Raw genomic sequence first — 21,453 nt, 5'->3', positions numbered from 1 at the left:
AAGTCTACCGTTGCATCCCCCGGCAACGGCCGCCCTCCCGAGAAATGTGTCTATCCAGTTTCACATGATGCCCCCCTTAACGCCATGTGGCCTAACGTGGGCCGAGATGATCAACCTTGTGTCGCCGTTGATTTCCGTGCCTCGCCGTTCCCATTCGTCTACTCGTTCTAGTAGATAACTCCTTAAGAGCCAGCCATCTTAGCCTCAGCAATAGGCCTGAGTTCGGACAAGTCTAGCTGTTCCAGCCCAACACTACTGCCTCAAAAAGCCATCGCATCGGTTGCCAAACAAGCAGGTTGCGCCCAGGGTCGAGTATTGTATCCTCCTACAGAACAGCAGAATGAGGCTTTTCAAGTCCATTGGGTAATTTGTGTTCGCTCGTGCCCGCCTCCTATCCCCTGCTCTATGACCCGGGCCCCTCGCCAGCGGGTAATGATTTGTTTGCCTCGTCCATTAATGACATCTTGGCGAAAATGTGCCTGACCTCTCGAAGATTCTCCTGCTGAGCTGTTACGGCAGCGGCGTTCCGCTCGTCGGCGAAGTTTCGAATGCTCTGTAATACAGGGCTGAACCCTTCATTGTTCGGTAACCACCACTGCACACACGATGGCTCTCGGAAGAGCAGGGCCATCTTGCTTCGAATTGTGATGGGATGGATGTATCTAAAAGGCTGGTCAGCATTTCGCCCTATTCGATACCAGCACACATCGGAGGTCGTCTCCTTACCCCATAGTCTCCAGTAAAGCAAACTTCCGACGGAACCACATGTGATGCCGTTCGTCCTGAGGTAAGAACAATGCCGCAATTGCAATGCAAGCTTGTATCAAGACCAACACGCCCTTGGGAGTCGATGGCCAGAACTCCAAAGTCTCGAAATATTGGCAAGTTCTGTACGCATGCCGGTTCAGATCCGCGAACAAGATGTCCGGCCTCGTACCAGATGACTGGCATTTGTGCATAATCATGATACTATTCCACTCCGCACAAAGAACGGTGGCGTGAAACAACGGAAAGTCGTAGAGGATACCGACGGTGTATGGGTCGACAATATCGTCCGCGGGAATCGATTCTGGGGGCGGGAATTCCGTGATGAGATATCTCTGATCCAGGAGGGCAGGGCCGCGTTTTTCCTTCCACTCAACCAGTCGTTTATCGATAGCCTCGTGCTCTTTTATGAAGTCTTCGGGAGAGATCTGGCCCCTACTGCCTCTGGCGAACAAGATGGACATGTCGTATGAGATCAGACGGAGCCGAGAAGACCATTCTTCGATTACCCATCGCAACTCTGCTGGATGGGCAGCTTTTTCGGATTGATAGAAGTCCACCATGGCCTGGAACCATTCTCGAGGCAGGTCGGTCGGAAAGCCTCCCATGAGAGCCACAAAGTTGTCGAATCGAGCGTACCAGCTAAGGCACATGCGGCCCATGGCGGTCTGCATCACGGTCTGGGGGGTGAATATGCTAGTCAGTATCTCGAGTGCCGCTTTTTGGTGTCCCATGAGGTTCACCCAATCGCCAAAGTACTCCTAGATTAAGTTGTTAGAGGACTAGGATCGGAAAGCAATTGCTTGCAAACGTACTTCTATCGTAGCAAGCTGCAAGATTGTCAACAAGGTGGCCACGTTCGGTTTCTCCTTCCTCTTGAGTAGACCCAGTAAAAGCGTTACGCTCTTGTTGTAGTACTGCAAGAAATCTTGTAGTTTTCCTTGGGGGTTGTCAAGTGTGAGATGATACGCAGAGAAACCGACAACAGCGTTAAGAAGTGGTTCATGACGAGTAGCCACGCTGGGAAGGATAGTCTTGAAGAAGTCATCCGAGTCGGTAGGGATACAGTAGTTGAAGCTGGTGATGTTTTCGACAAAGAAGGCAAGACATTGCTGATATTCGGGTGGTAAATGCGACCAGTCGGCTGGTCCTAGGTTCACGGGGAATTCGACAGAGGGATATGCCGCTGCGAGACTGCTTGGTGTTGCAGTCGCACTTGATGGTGACGAGCTCTTGGAGGGTGCGGAGCGTGCCGAAGACTTTGACGTCTGGTCTTCGGTTTCTTCCTCATCAAGGATCGTCTCAAGCTTGCTCTCTCGATCTGCATCATCGTCGTCTTCTGCATTTGAGGAGGAGGGGCTCGTTTGCTGGGTGGAGGCGGAAGAATCTCTAGATTTACCAGACCCCCCTGAGCTCTTTGAGGATGGAGGGTCGGGATAGACACATTCTCGACTCCCTTTTTTGCAACCTTTGCATTGTCAGTAATGGCGCCCAATCGAATACCTGCCATGGAGCTACACCCACGTTCGCATATTGGTCGTGTTTCGTCGCACTGAGCAAGTTAGATGCGCAAGTCTCGATGTTAGTTGCGAAGTGTTGCGTACCTTGACTCTCCGGCTCCGGCACATGAAGCATCCGGAACGCGTCCTACGATGCTTAACATGGTCCACTGCAGCAGGAGTTCCAGCCGCAGACTTCCGGCGACCTTTCTGGGACTTGTTCGGGTTAAACATCATTGGGTCCGGGAAACCGGTGAAATACCCGAGCTGCTGATACGGACCAGGCATCGGAGCGGAGGCAATGGAAATCGGGGGACCATGGAGTCGGGGGTCGAGCATCTCTTCGGGGGAGGTAACCGGATTCATCCCAGCCCCCGACATGGAAGAGAGAAAATGATGATAGTAGTCTCCCATTGTGACAGACAGCTGCAGCACAAACAGCTCGGGTAGGTCGAGTGTTTCAGAGCTGCTGAGGGAAGGTGTCTTGGGTCAGGAAGAGAAACAAATTGCGATTCGCATGCTTGCCGAGAACGGTGCTTGCTGATCGACGGGAGTTATGCCGGGTCTGAAGGGCACAAGACAGAACCGTGAGGGGCAGAACCTTTCTTGAAGCTTAGCCGTTACAGCTGGCCCATGTGCCAAGGGCGGTTCGGAGTATATGAGCGTCAAGAGTCGACCACCAAGGCCTAGTAGAGAGGCAAGTTTCGACAAGATGGACGTGGATGGGGGCAACCAAACTTGGGGGCCGGCTGGCAATTTCTGTTTCCTGCCGGTAACAGTGACTAACCAGGGCTACGATCGTCCCCTAGTCTATCACGACAACCCCGGGTTGAAACCGGGAGAGTGGTAAGGTAAGGGCGTGCAAGAGGTGAGTTCGTCAAGGGTTGAGAGGCCTAGATGGGGAGCTGGTCCCAAACAGGCTGCAAGTAAAAGCCAGAAGAGGGTTGACTTTTATCAGGTTTGCTGGCACTGCGGATAGATCCAGGAAGCGGCAAGACGTCCGTGGTCTAGTGAAACGTGGTTTGCAAGGACGCTGTTTGGTCACTGGTGGGGGGAGGCCTGGGATGGTTGTATTGCAAGAGGGGCAGTCGACATGAGCAGGGACATGTATCGCGGCTGGGGAGCGGAGAGGCGCTGTCACGGTGACAGGGAGGAAAGATTGATCGATGGAGACACTTCTGATAGTATGGCAGAGGTTACTGGTTCCCAGAATCAGGGAGGGGAGGGGTCTCTGCAAAGACCAGCGGCAAGATGGGTCGGCCTGGGTGGTATCGGACAAGCAGTTGGCCGAGCCCCTGGAGATGGGGATGAATTCAAGGACGTCGTATCCTGCGGGAGAAGACCTGTCGCATGCAGGCCTGACGGGGCGTCAATCGCTGATCAACGGACTGTCCGGGCTCGTGGGTCCCGGGAGCCAGCCAAGAGCTTAAGTTGTGCCTCTTGACTGTTGGTTTTTGAGGAGGATCCCACGCCCACGGACAAGCAGATGAGCAAAGCAGGCCACTAGTTTGCGGATAGATGGTCCGGGCTTGAATGCAACGCTCCCTGCGGTGACTAGCAATGGGGAGATGGGACGGCAGGATGAGGAGAAGATCGAGCAGAGTGATGACCTTCAAGGTCGACGACGTCCGTCCGGTATGCTGGGCAGGCTGCTCCCGGGGCGGAACGGCGGATCCGTCCTGGGGCTTTTCGGGATTGAGACGAGGGTGTGTGATGGAGTCTCCGGGGTGTGTGTGAAGCTTCAGAGGGCTCCGGCAAAGCGGTACCGACTAAGAACGAAGGCGAATGAAGCTGTCGCGATGCTAGATCTGGGAGTACAAGGGAAAGTCCAAGGACATGGAAGACACAACATCAATGACTGACACAGGACGGTGACTTCCTAAAAGAGGATAACAATAACAATGCCAATGGTATGTCAGAGCTAATGAAATGATGAGGATACGCAAAAACAATAACAATAACGAGGTGTTTAATACGGTCAATAAGAACGGGCAGTCAATGATCGATGTGCCAGGGGTGAGTAATAAAGATTGGGTGACAGGATGGATGATGTTATTACCAAACAAGAGCGCGGGGCGGGCTGAACTTGTGTTGGAGGGGCTAGAGTGAGGTAGAGGGGGAAGGAGTGAAGTGGGAAGGAACACCCCCCCAGCCACGATGGCTACCTGCCTTACCTTGCCTGCCATCCATCCATGGTGGATGCTACTCTGCTGGACCTTCCTTGCCTCCCCGCCAGCCCTTGACAGCTTCTTTCTTGTCTCGTACATGTTTTTTCCAGGTCCTTGGAATTGAGTCTACTGGGATTATTTCCGAACAACTCCGCCCCCGTTGAACAGTAGGGCCCGGTATTTTGGTCCTTGTTTGCCTCTCCAAGAAATGCCGTTTTGTCTTTACCTGACTGGGAGTGCCGCGGCCACGGGTGACTGCAGCTGACACTTGGGTCGGCGTTAAGATTTCAACTTGACGAGGGGGAACCGCCTCCTCGGGCTTGGGTGCACAGGGCGCGGAACTGGTCCTGCCCCAAAGCAGCTTAAGACCGCGGAAAGGAGACCGGATGGCTTAGAGGTGAGTCCCAGCGTCGTCAGGACCTCCCTTGGCTCTCTCAAAGCCCTCAACAGGCCATCGAGGAGCCCATACGTATTGCATGTCCTGATTAACATTGCAGTACCGAAGAGGTCCATATAGTCGGTCACTCCAGTCTTGCTGGGCTGGGGCTGGCATTGGATTGGGCTTGCCGCCACTTAACCCAGGCCGATGAGCGACTGGGTTTAACGCCATGGGGTCAACAGACGTTGTCGACGAGGATCAGAATGGAGCTGAAAGGCTGTGGAGAACCCACCGTCCATGGCGTCCGCCGGGGACGGAGCAACTTCTTGTTCGTTGCATGGTGCCTGTTTGGGCATCTCACATCTGCGCCCGCGCTCTTGGCGTCGTCCACTCTGCCCTCAGTCTGTGGAAATAGGACGGCGAGCCAGGGGTTATCCATGAACGCGGCCGGTCATCAGCGGTGATGCAACCTACAAGAGAGGGGAAGAAGCAGGCCGTCGCTGGAATAACTGGCTTGAACCAAAGATGCAAAGCATCATAGGTGGGTTCCCCAACCTCTTGCCCCCCATACTGAATGAGAGGCTGAATTCACAACAAAGGCAGGCCCAATATCAAGCGTCCTAATAGCCACTGTAGCTGCGGCTACGGTACCAAACAATCATGCCACGGGTTTCGCAGTTTTACTGTCGTGTCCCCCAGGCACCTGTCATGACAAGCTTGGCAAAAAAAATGCGATCGGTTCCCAGTTCTCAGACGGGAAAGATGACGATCTGATAGGGTCCCGTCGACAGGGGCGACGGAGGATGAGAGAGACCTTACTCAATAAAGGCCTTGCTCAATGGAAACCCCTTGGGGTGACACCGACACCCTGAGCCATGCAGAAGCAAGCAGCAAGCATTGCACACCCATCCGTCCCAACTTTCGCAACCGTCCACACCAACAAACAAAACGGCTCTGGTCTTGACGACGTCTTTGACGCTTGGATCAGGTCCCGCTCCCTACGCGTGGGTCGTCGCGTGGCAGACCCAGTTGTGAACACCACCGTGGGCCGTGGCTGTTCGAAATTGACTTTGAGTCGACTGTTGAGTGTTTCTAAGGCACGGAGCCAGTCATGGCCATAATGGACGTCAAGATATGGCTATGAATCGGTGTGCCATTACTGCAGGGTGGCTCTTTACTTTCCTCTACTTTTCGCACTCTTTGTCTCCTGTTGAGCATTCGCTCAGCCAGCCCGGAGATTAACAAATGTCCGGAGGAAGCGAGCCACGGACGAATGATTACAACACTACTACGTGGGAGGCCACAGCTTCAACAGCCTCCCACCGGACGTGTCCCAAGTGAGGCGAGGATTTCTCCATCAACCACTCAAGCCACCAAATGGCTCTTCCACAATCTTCTTTGACCGTGTTGAGATCGAATCAAGTATAGCTCAACACTAAATGCAGGTCTGGGTCAACCTGAAGCACAGGCCAAACGCGAAGCAGGCAACGCAACAAGACCAAGCAAGCATATTCAACAGGGCATTCCCCCGTCCAGTCTCAGCTGGAGCAAGTCCGACTGCTCCGTGAACCAAGGTTCTAAAGCCAGGAAGCGGTGGCCTATTCATCCAATAGCCAGCCATGCCTCGTTGGTCGAACACTGCATATTTCGACATTGATGAATAGCGATAGGGGTCAAGAGCAGCGCAGGGGCCCATCTCTGCAGATGCAACATGTACCCTGCAACACTCCTGTATGATGATATCGGTGTCTCACCTCACGTGGCATCGTATTCCACCGTCGGAGCCGGCACCCGACATCATCGGGGCGCTTCTCGTTCTCGTTCGGAGACTTCAGCAAAAGCCCTGCCGCCGACGCTCGCGGCCTTCACCTGGGCAGCGGCAGAGGCATCCCCATGGCAGGTGAGCACCAATGCATGGGTCTCCTCCACCTTGCTTTGTTACACGGGTCGGGAGCTTTCCGTCGGGCCCGGGTTCTGGGTTTCTAGAAAGACGTCAAAACAATGTCCAGAGCCTCGGTCAAACGTTGGCCCAGGAACATCTTTTGCTCCAGGCACTCATCAGCCTTGATGAGGATCTCGTCTAACATCGTTAGGCAGCCCACCCCTATTCGCGCTACTCAGTTCAGAATGTCTTCCATGTATTATCGCCCACGGCCGGTATGTTTTTTTGATATGAAGTGGCAGCCTGCTTGAACCAAGATGACAAGTCATGTTGTGGGCAGGGTGGTCCGGCCGAATGACTGAACTTTGCAGCCAACGATTAACCCCACAAGAGACAACCGTTTTGAACGGGGGCACTTGCTCCTCTCACGCCGTACTCGTACTATGCAAGCTGAAGACAGAAATTCTTTCTCGCATTGCGGCGGCGGCTCCGACTCGTTGCTAGGCAAGAACTAGCAAAAGAACAAGATCTATTCTCCAATTCCGGGACTTGGCCGTGGATCTTGACTGGTCCAAGGCCGATGCAGTTCTTCGGAGTCTGACAGCAGGGGCACCAACAAGCTGGAAGAAGTTTTCAAGCGGGTACTCATGATTAAGACCTGCACGGCTGCATGGAGGTGGTGGGTTTCGAATCATTGCCCACAGGGGCGCGACAGGACGAAGGATCGAGCCAAGGAGGTTGCTGCTCTGCATTTGCGCTCTGGGATAATACTCCGTACTCCGTATGGACGGAGTTCAGAGCGACTAGGGCTGAGGAGGGCCAAGGCCGCTGTCGACTGGCACTCAAGAATTTTCTTATCCTTGCTCCTCCTCCACTTCTTGTCCAAGCTACCTTGGGTCTGTCCCTTCAAGACGTGCTGGGGCGAGTTGCAATAATCGGGGGTTTGTCACGATTCAACCGTCAGGGCGGCGTCGACAGGGGGGAAACGTCACCCACGCCTCCAAGAACTGCGTTCACAGGCACAACCTAATCGTCCAAGACATGGCAAGTGGTCTGATGAGGGGAAGTAAAACGCCATCCAGAGCCGGCGCCTACAACTGCGGCGAGACGTGGGGACATAAGCGCCAAATGTCTAGCCAGAAAACCAGTCAATAACACCAAAATCCCCTCTTCCCAGGTCTGTGGCTCAAAAAGGAAACCTGATGGGTCTCCTTGGCGGTCTCCATTTCTGGGGACTGGGGCTGTCAAGGAGCTCTCAGGGATCTTGCTGGGGTCTACGGATGGGAGCCCTCTCGTTGGTGCTTTTAACAGGGGCCACTTGAGAAAACTGCGACGCTGTACGGGTAACTGGGCAAAATTGGAGGCTTCAGCATAATATCTGCCATGGAGGCTCCACAGGACAATGTTGCTGTGCATTCAATATGCGCATGGGATCGATACTCGGTCAGGAATCCTCCTTTGCAGGGTTTCGCCCCTCGCCCGTCAATTGAATTTGAGATGGACGGTATTCCCGTCCCGGATCATGCCGAATCATCCAGCCGTTGCAGTGCCCGGGTACTCTACCCCTGGAGTCTCGTCGTCTGTCAGCGAGAGAGAGAGGGAGAGAGAGAGTTAGGATCCAGTGGTTGCTGCCAGACATGACTGGACTATCGAATAGGCCATTGTGAGTAGCGGGAGATCCGCAAGACAATGAACGCAAACGAACCAAGATCGAGCCTCACTTGCCTGGTTCGTCTCGAACTGCTGGGATCTGCCTTGCAGGATGGAGCGGAATCATCACCAAGAGGCAGGTCTTTCAGCCCGAGATGCACGGGGGGTGGAGCGCGGAGGCGGACTTTGGTATTCCGGCTGGCGTCTTGAGAGAGGTCTGGTAGGAGGTGAAGTGAGGAGATGCTGTTGGCCTCACATCTATCATCGAGACTAGTTGTCAATCTCACTCTCTCACCAACCCAGCTTGCGACAGAGGCCCAACATTCCGCACACGGCGAAGATCTGCGTGAGCCCCCCTGCTGAACGCAACGCCCATCATCAATCCAGTGTCTGCTAATGGGCAGCACTAATGCTGGAGGATCTGGGATTTGCCTATTTTTGGGCGGGCAGCCCTTGCCCAACGCTCATCATGTGAGATTGCGCCTAGCAGCATGAACGAAACGAGTGACGAACTCGTGCTCGATCTGGGAGCACGATGACGGCTGGACGAGGCATCTGCCACGGTCTTCCCTGTCACAACCCGCAAATGACTTTACCGGATGCGTACATCAAGACCCTGACTGACAGCTCACTGGATGTCGACATTGGACAGACCCGCGTATTTCGGCCCACCCCGCGCTCCCTTCGTGCCTGGCTTGGTTGCCCTGCCCTGCGAGTCAGTTTGTCGATATGACCAGGAGCCAGGAATGGAGGCTCTGGATGAATACAGAAGTATCTCCGGCTGGCCTCGGGGCGATCGGTGCAGCGAGGAATCCTTAGTGGCCGCAGCACGGGGCTGTGAGAGGCACCAAGGGCAAGTCCCTGCTGGGCTAACACGACCAGGTTGACGGGTTGACGGGAATTATCCCGACTCCGCCAGTAGCTCTGCAACCTTGGTCCTGCATTTGTTTGTTGATGGCCGGCCACATTGCATACCCTGCACCGGCCGCCGGGCAGATCAAGCTCCCCACAGGAGGGCGGTAGGGCGACGAATGTGCAAATGAGCGCCAGACCACTCACGCCCACGCCTGAAGACGAGACGGCGGGAACAAAGACTACTGCAGGCTGAGAGGGACGTGTGGACGGCGCCTCACTACGCTGCGGTGCGGTGCGCTGCTGTGCGGCGTGAGGCGAGAGGCTGGTTGGCAAAGTGGGATTTTAACTTTGTCTTTCCTTTCTTTTGTGTCGGGACTTGACCTCACCCCAGTCCAGCTGAACTGACACTGCTGTCGTCATGGAGGAGTGCAGTTGTTGATGATGGTGAGGCTTTGGTCAACGGCTAACGTTGGTAGTTAGTCAGTCTAACTTGCCGGAGCAGCGGGGCCATGGAACCAATGTGCCGATGACCCAGGGCGCCCGTTTTCGACAGCTTCATTGTTTCTGAAAAGGGAACTAACTCCCCTCTTTTCCAAGGCGCCGTCTATCAAGTTGACTTAGACACGTATGATCTGTGAGTGTGAGACAAGACAGGTCGAACTGGACAACATGGGGTGATGTGGCAGCTACGAAGCCATCTATGCATGGCGCCTGAAGGTCCCAATCAATGGCGAAACTTTTGTGTGGGAGGGCACAAAGGCGGATGTTGGCGTGCATTGGTTGCAAAGGGCAAGCTGCAGGGTTGGCAGGGTTCTTGACACCTCCAACTTTGTCCCTCTCAGCCCGTCTTTGGTTGGTGCAACGGATGCCGTGAAGCGCCTGGAGATCCCAAAGCCCCTCTCCCCGTGCATATGATTCAGGTTGGAAACACCACGATGGAGGAGCCCAGTGGCAGCAAGTACCGGGTTTGGCAAATGGTCATGGCATGGACGAATTGCTTGTCCATTAAAGCTGCATACCGCTGCGGCCCTAGCCGAAAGGGCTGATAACTTGCATCCGTCCCATCCCATCAGACAGGTCAAGTAGGGTAGCGCCACCCTGGAGTTACTTGGTACCTGGACGCATTTCTTGTCATGCCACAGCCTGGAGCTCCATCATGATGACTCGAGGATGAGGCACTCACTGTTCAGACCCAGAGAGGATGATTGCTCAATAGTATCGAGTCATGGTAAAGCTACTGGCTGCCATGACTCTGTAACGCACCGTGTCAGGCTGTTGATTCTCTTTCTCAGACTGACCCTAGCCACATCTAAAACCAAATGCGCCACAGATACCGTTGGTCGGGTCCGAGCCATCGGGGCCCGCGGCCAAGGAGTTAGCGACACGACGAACTCAACATGGACCCATCATGACATTGATGAACAAGAGACAAGACATTCCTGGAGAAGTCGGCATCTCGAGACCTCGGCAACGGAAGCAACAAGAACAGCAACAACAGCAGCAGCAGCACCACCAAAATACACCCATCTGCAAGGGCGCTTCTTGATCGTGGATCTTGCATGCAGGTCTGAGATACCGCGGAACCCGCCATTCATCGTGAGAGCGAACCATGTCCGCAGCAGCCGACTCGGGGTCCTTTGTCCCCAACCTACAGGGCCCTCTGGACGCCGTAGCCGGCAGTTCAACCATCGTGCGGCGCCTGGGCGACATGGCTACGGCGCTGCCGGGCTTTGGCACCAGCATGGAGGCGACAAAGGGGCTGCTGTCTAGCGTCGACGCAGTCTCGCTCATCCTCCTTGCCGTAACCCTCGTCGCCTTCCTCATCCCCATCTTCATCCTCTTCCCGCCTGTCCCCGTGGACCGCAGCGATGTCCTCAACCAGACCCACTCCCGGGTCGGCGTGGCTCCGGGTGGCAGTAACCTCCGCCGCCAGTTCTCCGAGGAACACCGGGCCCGGGAGGGGCGTCCGCCGCGGGTTCAGGGCTTGTACATCTACCCCGTCAAGTCATGCCGCGGAATTGAGCTTGAGAGGAGCAAGGTACTACCTACGGGCTTGGAGCATGATAGACTGTACACGTTTGCGTACCTGAAGCCTCCCCGGGCTGGCAAGGAGGACAGTCCTTTCTGGGAGTTTGTGACTCTTCGACAGCTGCCCCTGCTCGCCAACGTCAAAGTCGACCTCTGGGTCCCTGACCCGAAGAAGGCGAGCCGCCAGCTGGGAACGGTAGACGGCGCCTTTCTGGTTGTGAGATTCCCCTGGATGGACGGAGGGCTGCGCGGCTTGATGCAGCAGGCCTCGGCCAAGCTCAGTCACGGGTTCCAGGCCGTGCCTGAGAAGGAATTCCTGCTGCCCATCTCGTTCCCGGACACCGAGGAGATCAAGGCCCGGGGCTACACGTTTGCCAATGTCAAGATCTGGAACGAGGTCACCACGGCTCTCAACATGGACAAGGAGCTTCCCGCCGAGCTGGCTCAGTATCTGGGAGCAAAGCACCAACTGGGCATCTTCAGGATGGACCCTTCACAGCAGAGGGAGGTGTTTCGCTGTGCCCAGCCTAAGGAAGCCCTGGGCTACCAACCCGTTGTCGACTTTCACGATGCTGTAAGTGATCTGCTTGTCTGAGGCTGTGACGCAAGGGGGATTCATGATCTGACAAAGTCCAGTACCCCCTCCACATGCTTAGCCTGAGCAGCATGCAAGCGCTAGACAAGAACGTTGTCAAGGACGAGACCATGAAGCAGCTCGACGCCCGACGGTTCCGGTCAAACATTATCAGTATGTCTCAAACCGCTACAGCACTAACCCGCAAATTCGCAAAATGGCCACTAACACGTGTCAGTCGCCGGAAACGAAGAGTATGACGAAGACAACTGGAAGGTTATTCACCTCAAGCACGCCACCACCGGCCAAGAGTGCCACTTTGACGTGGCCTGTCGAACTGTCCGGTCAGCGCAACACACCCCCCCTTTCCACACTCGACAACTTGGGTCTAACAAAGAGTCCAGATGCAAATTGCCCAACGTCGATCCCGATACCGGCATCCGGCACAAGGCTGAGCCGGATCGGGCATTGAGGAAGTTTCGTGACGTCGATGAGGGAGCTCCCAAGATGGGATGCATGGGGATGCAGATGTGCCCCATGTTTCCCGGCGCTGCAAAGCCTGAGCAGTTTCAATCATTCATCGAGGTGGGCATGGATATCGACGTTGTTCAGCGTGGTCACCACGTGTACATTTGCCAATAGTTTTCTACAAGCCATGTTGGGGAGCAAGGAAGAAGCTTTGCCAGTCGTGTAACAGTAGACTAGATGGAATGAATGGGTGCAAAACAATAAGATAGATTTCATAGGTCCTGCCTCATTACATAGAGCGGTATCACAACACAAGGTATCTCCAAACCACCCAAGACTGTTCTCCAGCGCCCAGCCAGCCCGACGCCTCATGTGAAACCTCCCATCTAGTCTTTCTCATACACTCGTTTCAGGCCATCCAGAGAGGTGTCTGTCAGCATCATTACTTCATATCTGCCGGCGTGAGAGCCTGCACCATACTGGTGCCCTCGCTGAAGCGCGTCCGGAAGATGCGATTCGCGTTCTGGAACATGCCGTCCTTGAGACTGACGACGATGAACTGCGAGCCCTTGAACCGCGTCTTGATCAGACGGCCAATGTTCTGCGTGTGTGAGAGATCCAGCGCTGCGTCAACCTCGTCGAGAATGTACATGGGCGCAGGCTTGAACTGGAGTAGAGCCATAATGAGAGAGAGAGCAACGAGAGACCTATAGTGTGTTAGTTAGCAAATGCCCTGTTTACAAAGGGTTCATGAGAATCCTCACCTTTGACCACCACTCAGCTCGGTCAAGCTTTGCTTCCACACCTTTCCGAGGCAGACCTTGACCTCCAAGCCATCGCTGATAGTCTTGCCCTCGGGCGGATCAAGCTTGGCAAAGCTGCCACCAGGAAGCAGTTCCGAGAAGATGTTGCCAAAGTCTCCGTTGACCTTCTCCCACGTCTCCTGAAGGGCCTTCTTCTTGTAGTCGTCTAGGCTGACAATCGTCTCCTCGATCTTGCGCTTGTCCCTGATGACCGTCTTGATCATGTGCTTGAGTGACACCTCCTTCTTCTCAACGCTGTCAATCATGTTCATGACCTTGGGATTGATCTTCTTCTTCATGCCCTGGAACCGCTCCGTCAGGTTGCGCAGCGTCGACTTGCACTCCCCGATGTTCTGGTTACGGAAGTCATAAGGAGTTCCACTGCGGCCAAAATTGTCCTTCTCGTCGTGGATCCATTCGTATTCCTCTTCGAGATGGGCCACGTTCTCAGCCGCTCCCTCCTGCTCCTTGTGGAACTTCTCTACCTGGTGGCCGAGTTTCTGCATCTCGAGGCCCTCTTCGGCGATGCGTGCGTTTTTGGACCGCGTGGCATCCTCCAACGCTCGTAGCTCATCGTCAAAGAGATGGAGCTTGGCACGTTCATCATCAAGCTCAGCCTGAACCGTGTCGTGTGTCTCAGTTACCTGAGCCTTTTGCTTGACGAGATCCTCGATATCCTTTTGCTGCGCACTGATACCGACCTCGACTTCTTGCAGCTGCTCTCGAGCAGCAGACAAATCGAAACCCGCTTGCTCAGCATCAAGCTGAGCGTTTTGAAGCTCCTTCTGGAGTGTCTTGACTGCAGCAGTATTCTTGCCGAGACCGGCTCGTAGCTTATCAAGGGCCTTCTGCAGCTCGACGAGCTTGGCGTCCTTGTTGTTGTCAAAGTCCTTCATATCCTTTTCGATGGTCTTGACATCGGCGCTGGCCTTTGCTTGCCGGGCCTTGGCTTCAGTGATACTCTCTTTCAGCTCTGCGATTGTTGACTTCATGTTCGCGACCTCCTGGATGATGGAGGAGGAAGAGTTGCCGCCGATCTGCTCCTCGGCCAGCTTGATCTCGTGAGTCTTCAAGTCTAGGTCTTGTTTGATCCTGCGGGCTTGGTCAAGCTTGGCCTTCTCGGAGGAAATTCTGCGCTGAACCTCCTTCAACGAGTGTTCAGCCTCGCTCAGCTGGCGGGTTAGGCTGTTGAGCTTCTGAAGAAGAACTAGAACGCCGCTTGAGTTGGGTGAACTTCCGCCAGACAAGGTACCCGAGGGGTCATAAGCATCACCTTCAAGAGTGATACTCCTCATGCGTACGTTGGGATCAAACGTGACTCTCTTCGCCGTGTCTGCATCGGCACAGATCAAGGTATTGCCGAATACGTATTCCATCGCCGCAGAGACCTCGTCGTCATATCCAACTAGAGTCAGAGCCAGGTTGACCTTGCCTGGAGCAATTTTTTGAGCTGTGGCGATGGTTTGAGCTGATGCCTTGAAGGCGGCAATCTTGTTGAGTGGAATGATGGTCACTCGCTTCCGCAGCTTTCCTCTCTGCAGTAGTTGCGTACCCGTCACCTCGGTATCGACGACCACGTTGTAGAGGCGACCTCCAGCACATATCTCCAAAGCAGTACCGGCTTGTGTGTGCTGCTTGTCCAGCGTGAAGAGCTGAGCTACCAATCCCTTGACCTTGGACCGGTCAAAGTTGGGCACAGGGTCCGCGTAGTTGAACTCGGTGTTGGCAACCCGGCGTTTCAGCGTGTCCGACTCTTGTCTGAGGTTTCTGACCGTTTGTTGCAGCTCAGATTCTTGCTTGTACATTTGCTCTTCCTGGCCTGGCTCAAAGCCTAGACGGCCGAGCTCCTTCTCGAGCTTTTGTGCCTGGATCTTTAGCCCGTCAAGGTCTCGCAAAAGATCAGCGTTCTGCTCCTTCGCCTTCCTTGCTCGGGGCTCCTCTTCCTTGACACGTTTCTCTAGATGCGATATCTTGATCTTGGCTTGCTCTTGTTCTGTCGCTGCTGCTGTGGCACGGTTCTTGGCATCCTGGAGCTGACCTTGATAACCATTCTCCTGGCCGTCCTTGGAAGCGACACCGGTTTGTAGTGTCTGAAGAAGCTCTTCTTTGGACTCTGCGTCCTTGTTCTGCTGCTCAAGGTCGTTCTTTGCAGCATCGTATGTGGCTTTGGCGTTCTCGAATGCCAACGTCTTTTCTTGCAGGGTGGCCTCCAATTCGGCAACAGTCTTTTCCATCGCCTCCTTTTTCTCCTTCTCCTCTGCTAAACTGGACTTCTTCAGGTCGAGAACAGTAGCCAACCGCACAAGTTCATTTGAGTGCTTCTTGGCAGCCTCCTCCAGTGCTTGAGCCTTGCCGCCCTTTCGAAGTTCCTTGTCTCTCTGAGAGCGCACCTTCTTGACATCTTCTTCGAGGTGGGAGATTTCGCTTCGCAAGCGAGCTGCCGACTCCTCCAAATCACGCTGCCTTTGCTTCTTTCCCTCAAGATCTGCTGCTGATTGTCTCAGCTTCTCTTGGCATCTGACATAGTCGTATGCAACAACCACTCTAGTCAGCCGCTCGAGGTCGTTTTGTGTCTGTTGAAAGTCGAGGAAGGCTCGCTTCTCGGTTCGTAGTTTCTCGAGCTTGGGTTCGATCTCGTCCTTCAAAAGCTCTCGAAGCTCCCCCAACTTCATCTCCTTCTTCGCCATTGTTTTCAAGGCCTTGTCTCGGCGATCCTCGAACATTCTTGTTCCCGCAGCTTCCTCAATCATGGCTAGGATTTCCACAGCCTTCATGTTGAGGACCTTTGTGATACGTCCCTGCATAATGAGGAAGTTGGGGTTGTTGATATTGAGCTGAACGGATTGGAAAAGGTTCTGCACCGTTTGCTGTTGCGCTCGGTGACCGTTGATGAGGTACTTGGAGGTTCCTCCGAGAACGATCTGGCGAGTCACACTGATTGTGGCATATTCTTCGAATCCAATCGGCGATTTTTTGGTTTCTCGGTTGTCGAAAACGATTGTGACGCTGGCTTTGGTAACACCGGCTTGACCGCGCTTGTAAATCAAGTCCTGCGAGCTGTTAGTTGAGAAGGATGAGGGGTGTTGGGCTGGCTTGCCTGTAGGTTTTGCGCTCGAACAGTAGACATGTTGGTAATTCCGAGAACAAAGCAAATGGCATCGAGGATGTTTGATTTTCCACTGCCGTTAAGGCCAGTGATTGAGTTGAAGCTCTCATCCCTAGGGGCGTTAGCTGTGGCTGTTGAATTGTTTGGGCTGCATTATTTACCATCCCGAAATGACCGTACGCACTGCGTACGACTTGAAGCCCTGCGCAAAAGGTTAATACTTGCAGAAAATGGCAAGACCCATTGATAATGACAGCTTACGTCAATAATCACTTCAATAACCCTCATCTTGGTTGAGGCTGAAGGCTCACGGCTGCTTTGAGTTGCTGTTGCTTGGTTTCGTCGCTCCGCATCTGAGGGGACGCGATAGCAAGCCAAAGTAAACAATAATGGGGGGTAACGATAAGCGCCATGTCACGTGCAGATCTCAGATCGGTACGTTCTCACGGTGCCCACTGGACGGAAACGCGCTTTCCCATTTGGATTCGAGGGCCTGTCCCACTTTAAGTTGTTGTTGTTAGCGCCTGCCCTGCCCGGACCCAAAACAAACAGAGCCACCATCCAACTCCAAGCTCTCTCTGCGATCAACCAAGCTCTTTACAACTCTACCATTTTAATTGCTTCCCAACTCGCAAGCCCGATGAACTTGTAATTCGCCATACACGACTATAGTCGAATTTGACCCTTTCTTCTTACCGCGCGCGCCTTCTCACAACCGACACAATGGCGGCTATGCGAGGACCGCGCATCCCAACCGGTTCTGCGGCGTGGGTCGCCGACGAGCGCGCTTCTGCCCTCCAGATTGTTGATGTCGAGGTCGACGAGTTCACGTACGCTGCTCACAATGAGTTCTCGTGGCTCAACGAGCACATGGCTGGTATCTTCAGCGAGAATGAAACGTACGCGTTTCCCCTCTTTGTTCTGGTCGCGCCTACTAACATGGATATCCTTCAGCAATATCGCAGAGACCTTCAAGACACCTGGTAAACTACGTGGCAAGACGCCCCGAACCGTGCGCAAGTTGAATGCCGCAGAGCCAAGAGTCGTAAGTGTCTACGCTGAGCCTGGCTTGATGATAATTGCTAATGAACGGTAGCCCTTGTCGGATGTTTTCGGTGGCACACCTAGCAGTTCAGCCAACCGCTTGGCCCATCATCTCAGAGCTCACACACCTCAGCTCCAGAAGGAGTCATCGATTCCTCCTCCTTCCCCCTCGCCTCGGCGTCACGCGCCCTCACCACCGAAGCCGACATTGCCGTCTCCTGAAAAGACGTTCCGAATCGCCCAGGAGGACCAGACCGTGAATCACGTCGAGCACATTTCCTCGGACAATCATGTCGACGAACCCGTCGAGCAGGAGAAAGAGTCCGCTCCCACAGCCAAGTCACAACCTATGACGCAGGATTCTGGCTATTATGGAAGCCAGGACATCAACTCTACAGCTGTCGATCCTCTTGCCCAAGAAGATGCCTCCATGATTGACCCCACAACAATCGACGAACCCGCAACTGTTCCCGCCGAGTCGAGCCCTCTGCACTCTATCGTTCAAGATGAACCCGCGGTTACATCACCCGCCAAGACGCAGCAGACAACAACCGAGCCCCAGGAGCCCGAAGAGGCATCTCCTGACGACGCCCGTTCCCAATCCGACGGTTCCAGCCCGATGCGCCCAGGCTTCCGCAAGAGCAGCCTCAACTTCCCATCTCTTCCGGCTCGAGAGCCTCTGACAGCAGGAAAGAGTGGTGGCCCTAGAGCGTCTCGGACCAGCCATCTCGACTTTAAGAGGACCAGTTACCTCGGCAGGCATACGGGAGGAAAGAGTCTAGGTAACTACGCAAGACAAGATGCCTCTGACGAAGAAGATCGCGACGACATGGATGTGGACGATTTTCCTACGGTACCCGCTCAACAGCCAGACAATGCCGAAGACCTTGCCGTTCACCACAACAAGACATATACCCAGATGCTACAGGATCGGATAAACGTGCTTGGAAAATCTCAGCCCAACGGTAGCCGACCATCGAAATCGATTCATAGCCTGACAAACTCTCAACCCGCCTCTGCGTCCCAATCTGTCCCAGAGCCGAAATCACCATCGCCTAAGAAGCTTGAAACTGCAACAACTCCTGGTGCTTTCCCCGAGGACGACGATGATGACTGGATTGACCCTCCAGCTGCTGAGCCAGCCGAGGACGCAGCATCTGCTTCAAGGCCCACGCTTTCAAAGAGCCATTCTGCCGACGTTATGGAGGGAATCCATGGAAAGGACACTGTGGGGTCTCTGGGAAACTTGGACATCGAGGAACGAGCAAAGACGCAATCGCCTACTCGAGCCGCAGCAACCCTTCAGCGACCCAACATTCTTGGACATGGAAAATCTGTGTCCGTGCCTGCTGTTCCACTTGTAAGCTCGCTGGAGAAGCAAGATGCTAGTCCTCATAAGAAGACGGTCTCAGTCTCGAACCCTTCTGTCATGATGGCGACTGTGCCCGAGTCTGGTGTTTCTCAGACTCCCACCAAATCGCCCTCACGGCGGTTCCGCGACAGCCCCTTGAAGCAAGTCAAGAACAAGCTATCGTCTGTTCTAACCATGTCCAAGGGGCTCCTGATCAGCAGTGCAGCGGCCAGCGCCGAGGGCAAGTCGTCGATACTTTCACCATCCACAACCCGCCTGGGACTCTACCCGAACTTGTCTTCAGAAGCAGCCCTCCGCAAACCCAGCGCGGATGCACTCAGGAACGGTAGCCCTGTTGCTGAACGACAAGCCAGTCCATCTCGACCTGTTGCTAAGCGCACTCGGGCTTCTACGGAACGTGAGAAGGAGGACAAGCGCCGAGAAAAGGAATCCAAGTTCCAAGCTGAACAAATGGACAAGCTTGAGAAGGAGCGAGAAAAGGAGCGCGAGAAGGTTCGCGTCTTTAGCAAGGAACAGGAGAGGATTGCCCTCATGGAAAAGCAACTCGCCGCCAAAAAGGAGAACGAGCCTCCTGCCACTAAGACTACGCCCAAGGCCACCCGGTCTAGCCCTCGCAAGGTTAAGCCGTATGAGACAGAAGCAAAGGCCACTGATCATGATGTGGATATGGTCGATGCCCCTACCATGGTGCCTCCTCCCTCAGCCTCGCGATCGGTAGGACCCGGCCAACCTCTTCGTAACAAGGAACTCAGGAGACCTATGAAGCCAGGAAAGGAAACCCTTGCCAAGACGAAGCAGGCTCCCACTGTTATCCGGGTGAACACCGGTTCGCAGCATTCGCAGTATCATCCCGCCAGCAGCTCCATGTCTGCCAGTTTCCAAGATCATGGTGCTTCAACAAGCTCTCAACCTAAACAGCAACTGGCGAGCAAGGCGAGCAAGGCTTCGCTTCAAACAAAACCGTCTATCCCAGCTCTTAATGCTTCGGTAGGATCAACTGGTCGTCCTCGAGCAATTGATCTCGCAGCAAAGAAGAAGGAGCAGGATGATCGCGAGGCGCAGCGCCGACGCGATGCGAAGGCTGAGATGGATAGGAAGCGAGCGGCTGCGAAAGAGGAAAAGAAGAGGCAGGAGCAGCTTCAACGACAAGCGGAAGAGCAGCGTAAGCGTGAGCAGACGGATGCAAAGAAGAACGCTCAGCGCCAGGCAGCTATCGAGAAGGCCAAGAAGACGCCGGCACCCCCTCCGGCTGTCCGAACACAGCCGAACGGTCCTCCTGACTACAGTCTTGGACTGGACAAATCCAGCTCAGTCCAGCGAGGGGATGGTCCTCTACGACCCCCATCTCGTATGAACTCAGGCATTCATAGGTCTCAAGAGGACATTGGGCGCCCTGTCAATACGGTCTTGTCGACTGCTTCCAAGTCGAAGAGGCCGCTTGGCCAAGATGCCAACGAGGATGGACCAGCCAGACATGCTCCCTCCCGCGGCCCTCAGTATCAGGCCAAGGATGCGAAGCGCCGCCGAACGAGCGATGAGTTTGCTGACGAGCTGGACTTTGATCACCCCCCCAACATCAAGGGACCTCCTCTTCGCCCATCGAGCACCCTTAAGAAGGTAAGACATGACAGCAGCCATCTCTATACTAGAATCAAGGCTGACCATAACCAGGACATGCAGACGAAGAACATGATGAGTGGCTATGTCTCTCAGAATACTGTTCAAACCCTGTTCAAGACTGGTGTCGCGCAGCACCCAGGCCAGGCCAAGGGAGGCAACCCCTTGGATATGGCCCAAATCCACAAGGGGGCGATTCCGTTTGCCCCCAACCCAAACCCTGCAGGGCCTTCGTACAAGACGCCCGCCCGTCTCGGTGGTGTCAATGGAGCCAAGTCGGTGGCCAAGTCTGCACAACGATCATCGCCGCGATTCCAGAACCCTGAGACTGTGGAGCTTCCTGAAATTCAGACTGATGATGAGGATGAAGATGATGAGGACGGACATGCCATCTCAGGTGCAGCCTGGACTGACTCCCCTGACCTCCGTCGTGTTTTAATGCGACAGGAGGTGATGGATCCATCACAAGTCTTTGGTCCGACACCAGCTCTGAACATGGAGGAAGTCTTCCACCAGAACAAGGAGAGATTTCACAAGTTCCGTGCTCGCACTTCTAGCGCCAACTGGAGCGGCCTTGACCGTCTTACTGAGGACGATATCCGAAAGGACATGGCAGCCAGAGACAAGCTGAGACGGGAGGGTGGATGGTCGTACGAGCTGAGCAGAGACGTGATGTAACGGTCTATCAAAGTGGATATGAACACACTTACGATGTATTAGAGGGGAACAAGAGGAGTGGCAACAGAAGCCACCGGACAAAAGGGAACCGGACGGGGACTGAATGAGTGGTTTTTGCATTGCGATGGATGTTACAGGCGACAAATTGTGCATTTCCCATGGACGGAACAGGAGAGAGTAACTTGTATTTTTTGTGTTTGGCGAATGGCGAAAAGGGAATCGGGACGGCAATTGGTGTTGTTGGATTTATCACGTCTCCCTAGGTACTTGCTGTATTGTACGTACTTGCGCATCCGAGGACAGATATTCTGTACCGTTGAGCTGGTTGAAGCGACTGGATGACGCTACTGCAACACTGATGATGCAGTATGCAATAGAGATTACAAACACTCCAATATCTGCACACCACACACGTGAAGGACGAATGGTTCCGTTCCTGGTGAAGAGAGTTACGAGAGGTCGTTGCATTTTCCCCACTCTAAACAGCCTCATTGGAACGCTAACCTTATCATGGATGGGATCCATGAGCCCGGCTTTTGGCCTCCCGTGTTCGCTCAACAGTTTT

The 21,453-nt window shown here is 54.4% G+C and overlaps 4 protein-coding genes across 4 annotated transcripts; 2 read left to right on the top strand and 2 right to left on the bottom strand.

Moving 5' to 3' along the window:
- Nucleotides 1-403: 403 nt before the first annotated feature.
- NECHADRAFT_32532 (uncharacterized protein) lies at nt 404-2,678 on the bottom strand (the record flags this gene model as incomplete). Its single annotated transcript, XM_003045925.1, has 5 exons — nt 404-662; nt 727-1,526; nt 1,581-2,132; nt 2,165-2,233; nt 2,319-2,678. The coding sequence occupies 5 exons, from the start codon at nt 2,676-2,678 to the stop codon at nt 404-406; spliced, it is 2,040 nt and encodes a 679-aa protein (XP_003045971.1).
- An 8,261-nt stretch (nt 2,679-10,939) lies between these two features.
- Nucleotides 10,940-12,442, top strand: NECHADRAFT_32656 (uncharacterized protein; the record flags this gene model as incomplete). Its single annotated transcript, XM_003046496.1, has 4 exons — nt 10,940-11,804; nt 11,858-11,974; nt 12,039-12,144; nt 12,205-12,442. The coding sequence occupies 4 exons, from the start codon at nt 10,940-10,942 to the stop codon at nt 12,440-12,442; spliced, it is 1,326 nt and encodes a 441-aa protein (XP_003046542.1).
- A 268-nt stretch (nt 12,443-12,710) lies between these two features.
- CPC2103 (condensin complex component SMC2) lies at nt 12,711-16,465 on the bottom strand (the record flags this gene model as incomplete). The annotated part of the gene is made up of 5 exons (XM_003045924.1): nt 12,711-12,975; nt 13,033-16,121; nt 16,190-16,289; nt 16,339-16,379; nt 16,439-16,465. The coding sequence occupies 5 exons, from the start codon at nt 16,463-16,465 to the stop codon at nt 12,711-12,713; spliced, it is 3,522 nt and encodes a 1,173-aa protein (XP_003045970.1).
- A 435-nt stretch (nt 16,466-16,900) lies between these two features.
- On the top strand, nt 16,901-20,888 carry NECHADRAFT_90945 (uncharacterized protein; the record flags this gene model as incomplete). Its single annotated transcript, XM_003046495.1, has 4 exons — nt 16,901-17,076; nt 17,132-17,222; nt 17,274-20,210; nt 20,265-20,888. 4 exons carry the CDS (start codon nt 16,901-16,903, stop codon nt 20,886-20,888), a joined length of 3,828 nt encoding a protein of 1,275 aa, XP_003046541.1.
- Nucleotides 20,889-21,453: the final 565 nt, after the last annotated feature.

This window comes from Fusarium vanettenii, assembly GCF_000151355.1.
Source record: "Fusarium vanettenii 77-13-4 chromosome 2 genomic scaffold NECHAsca_18_chr2_1_0, whole genome shotgun sequence".
NCBI classification, from domain to species: Eukaryota; Fungi; Ascomycota; class Sordariomycetes; order Hypocreales; family Nectriaceae; genus Fusarium; species Fusarium vanettenii.
The sequence above is the reverse complement of the archived record's forward strand: the minus strand, read 5'-3'. Positions and strand labels throughout refer to the sequence as shown.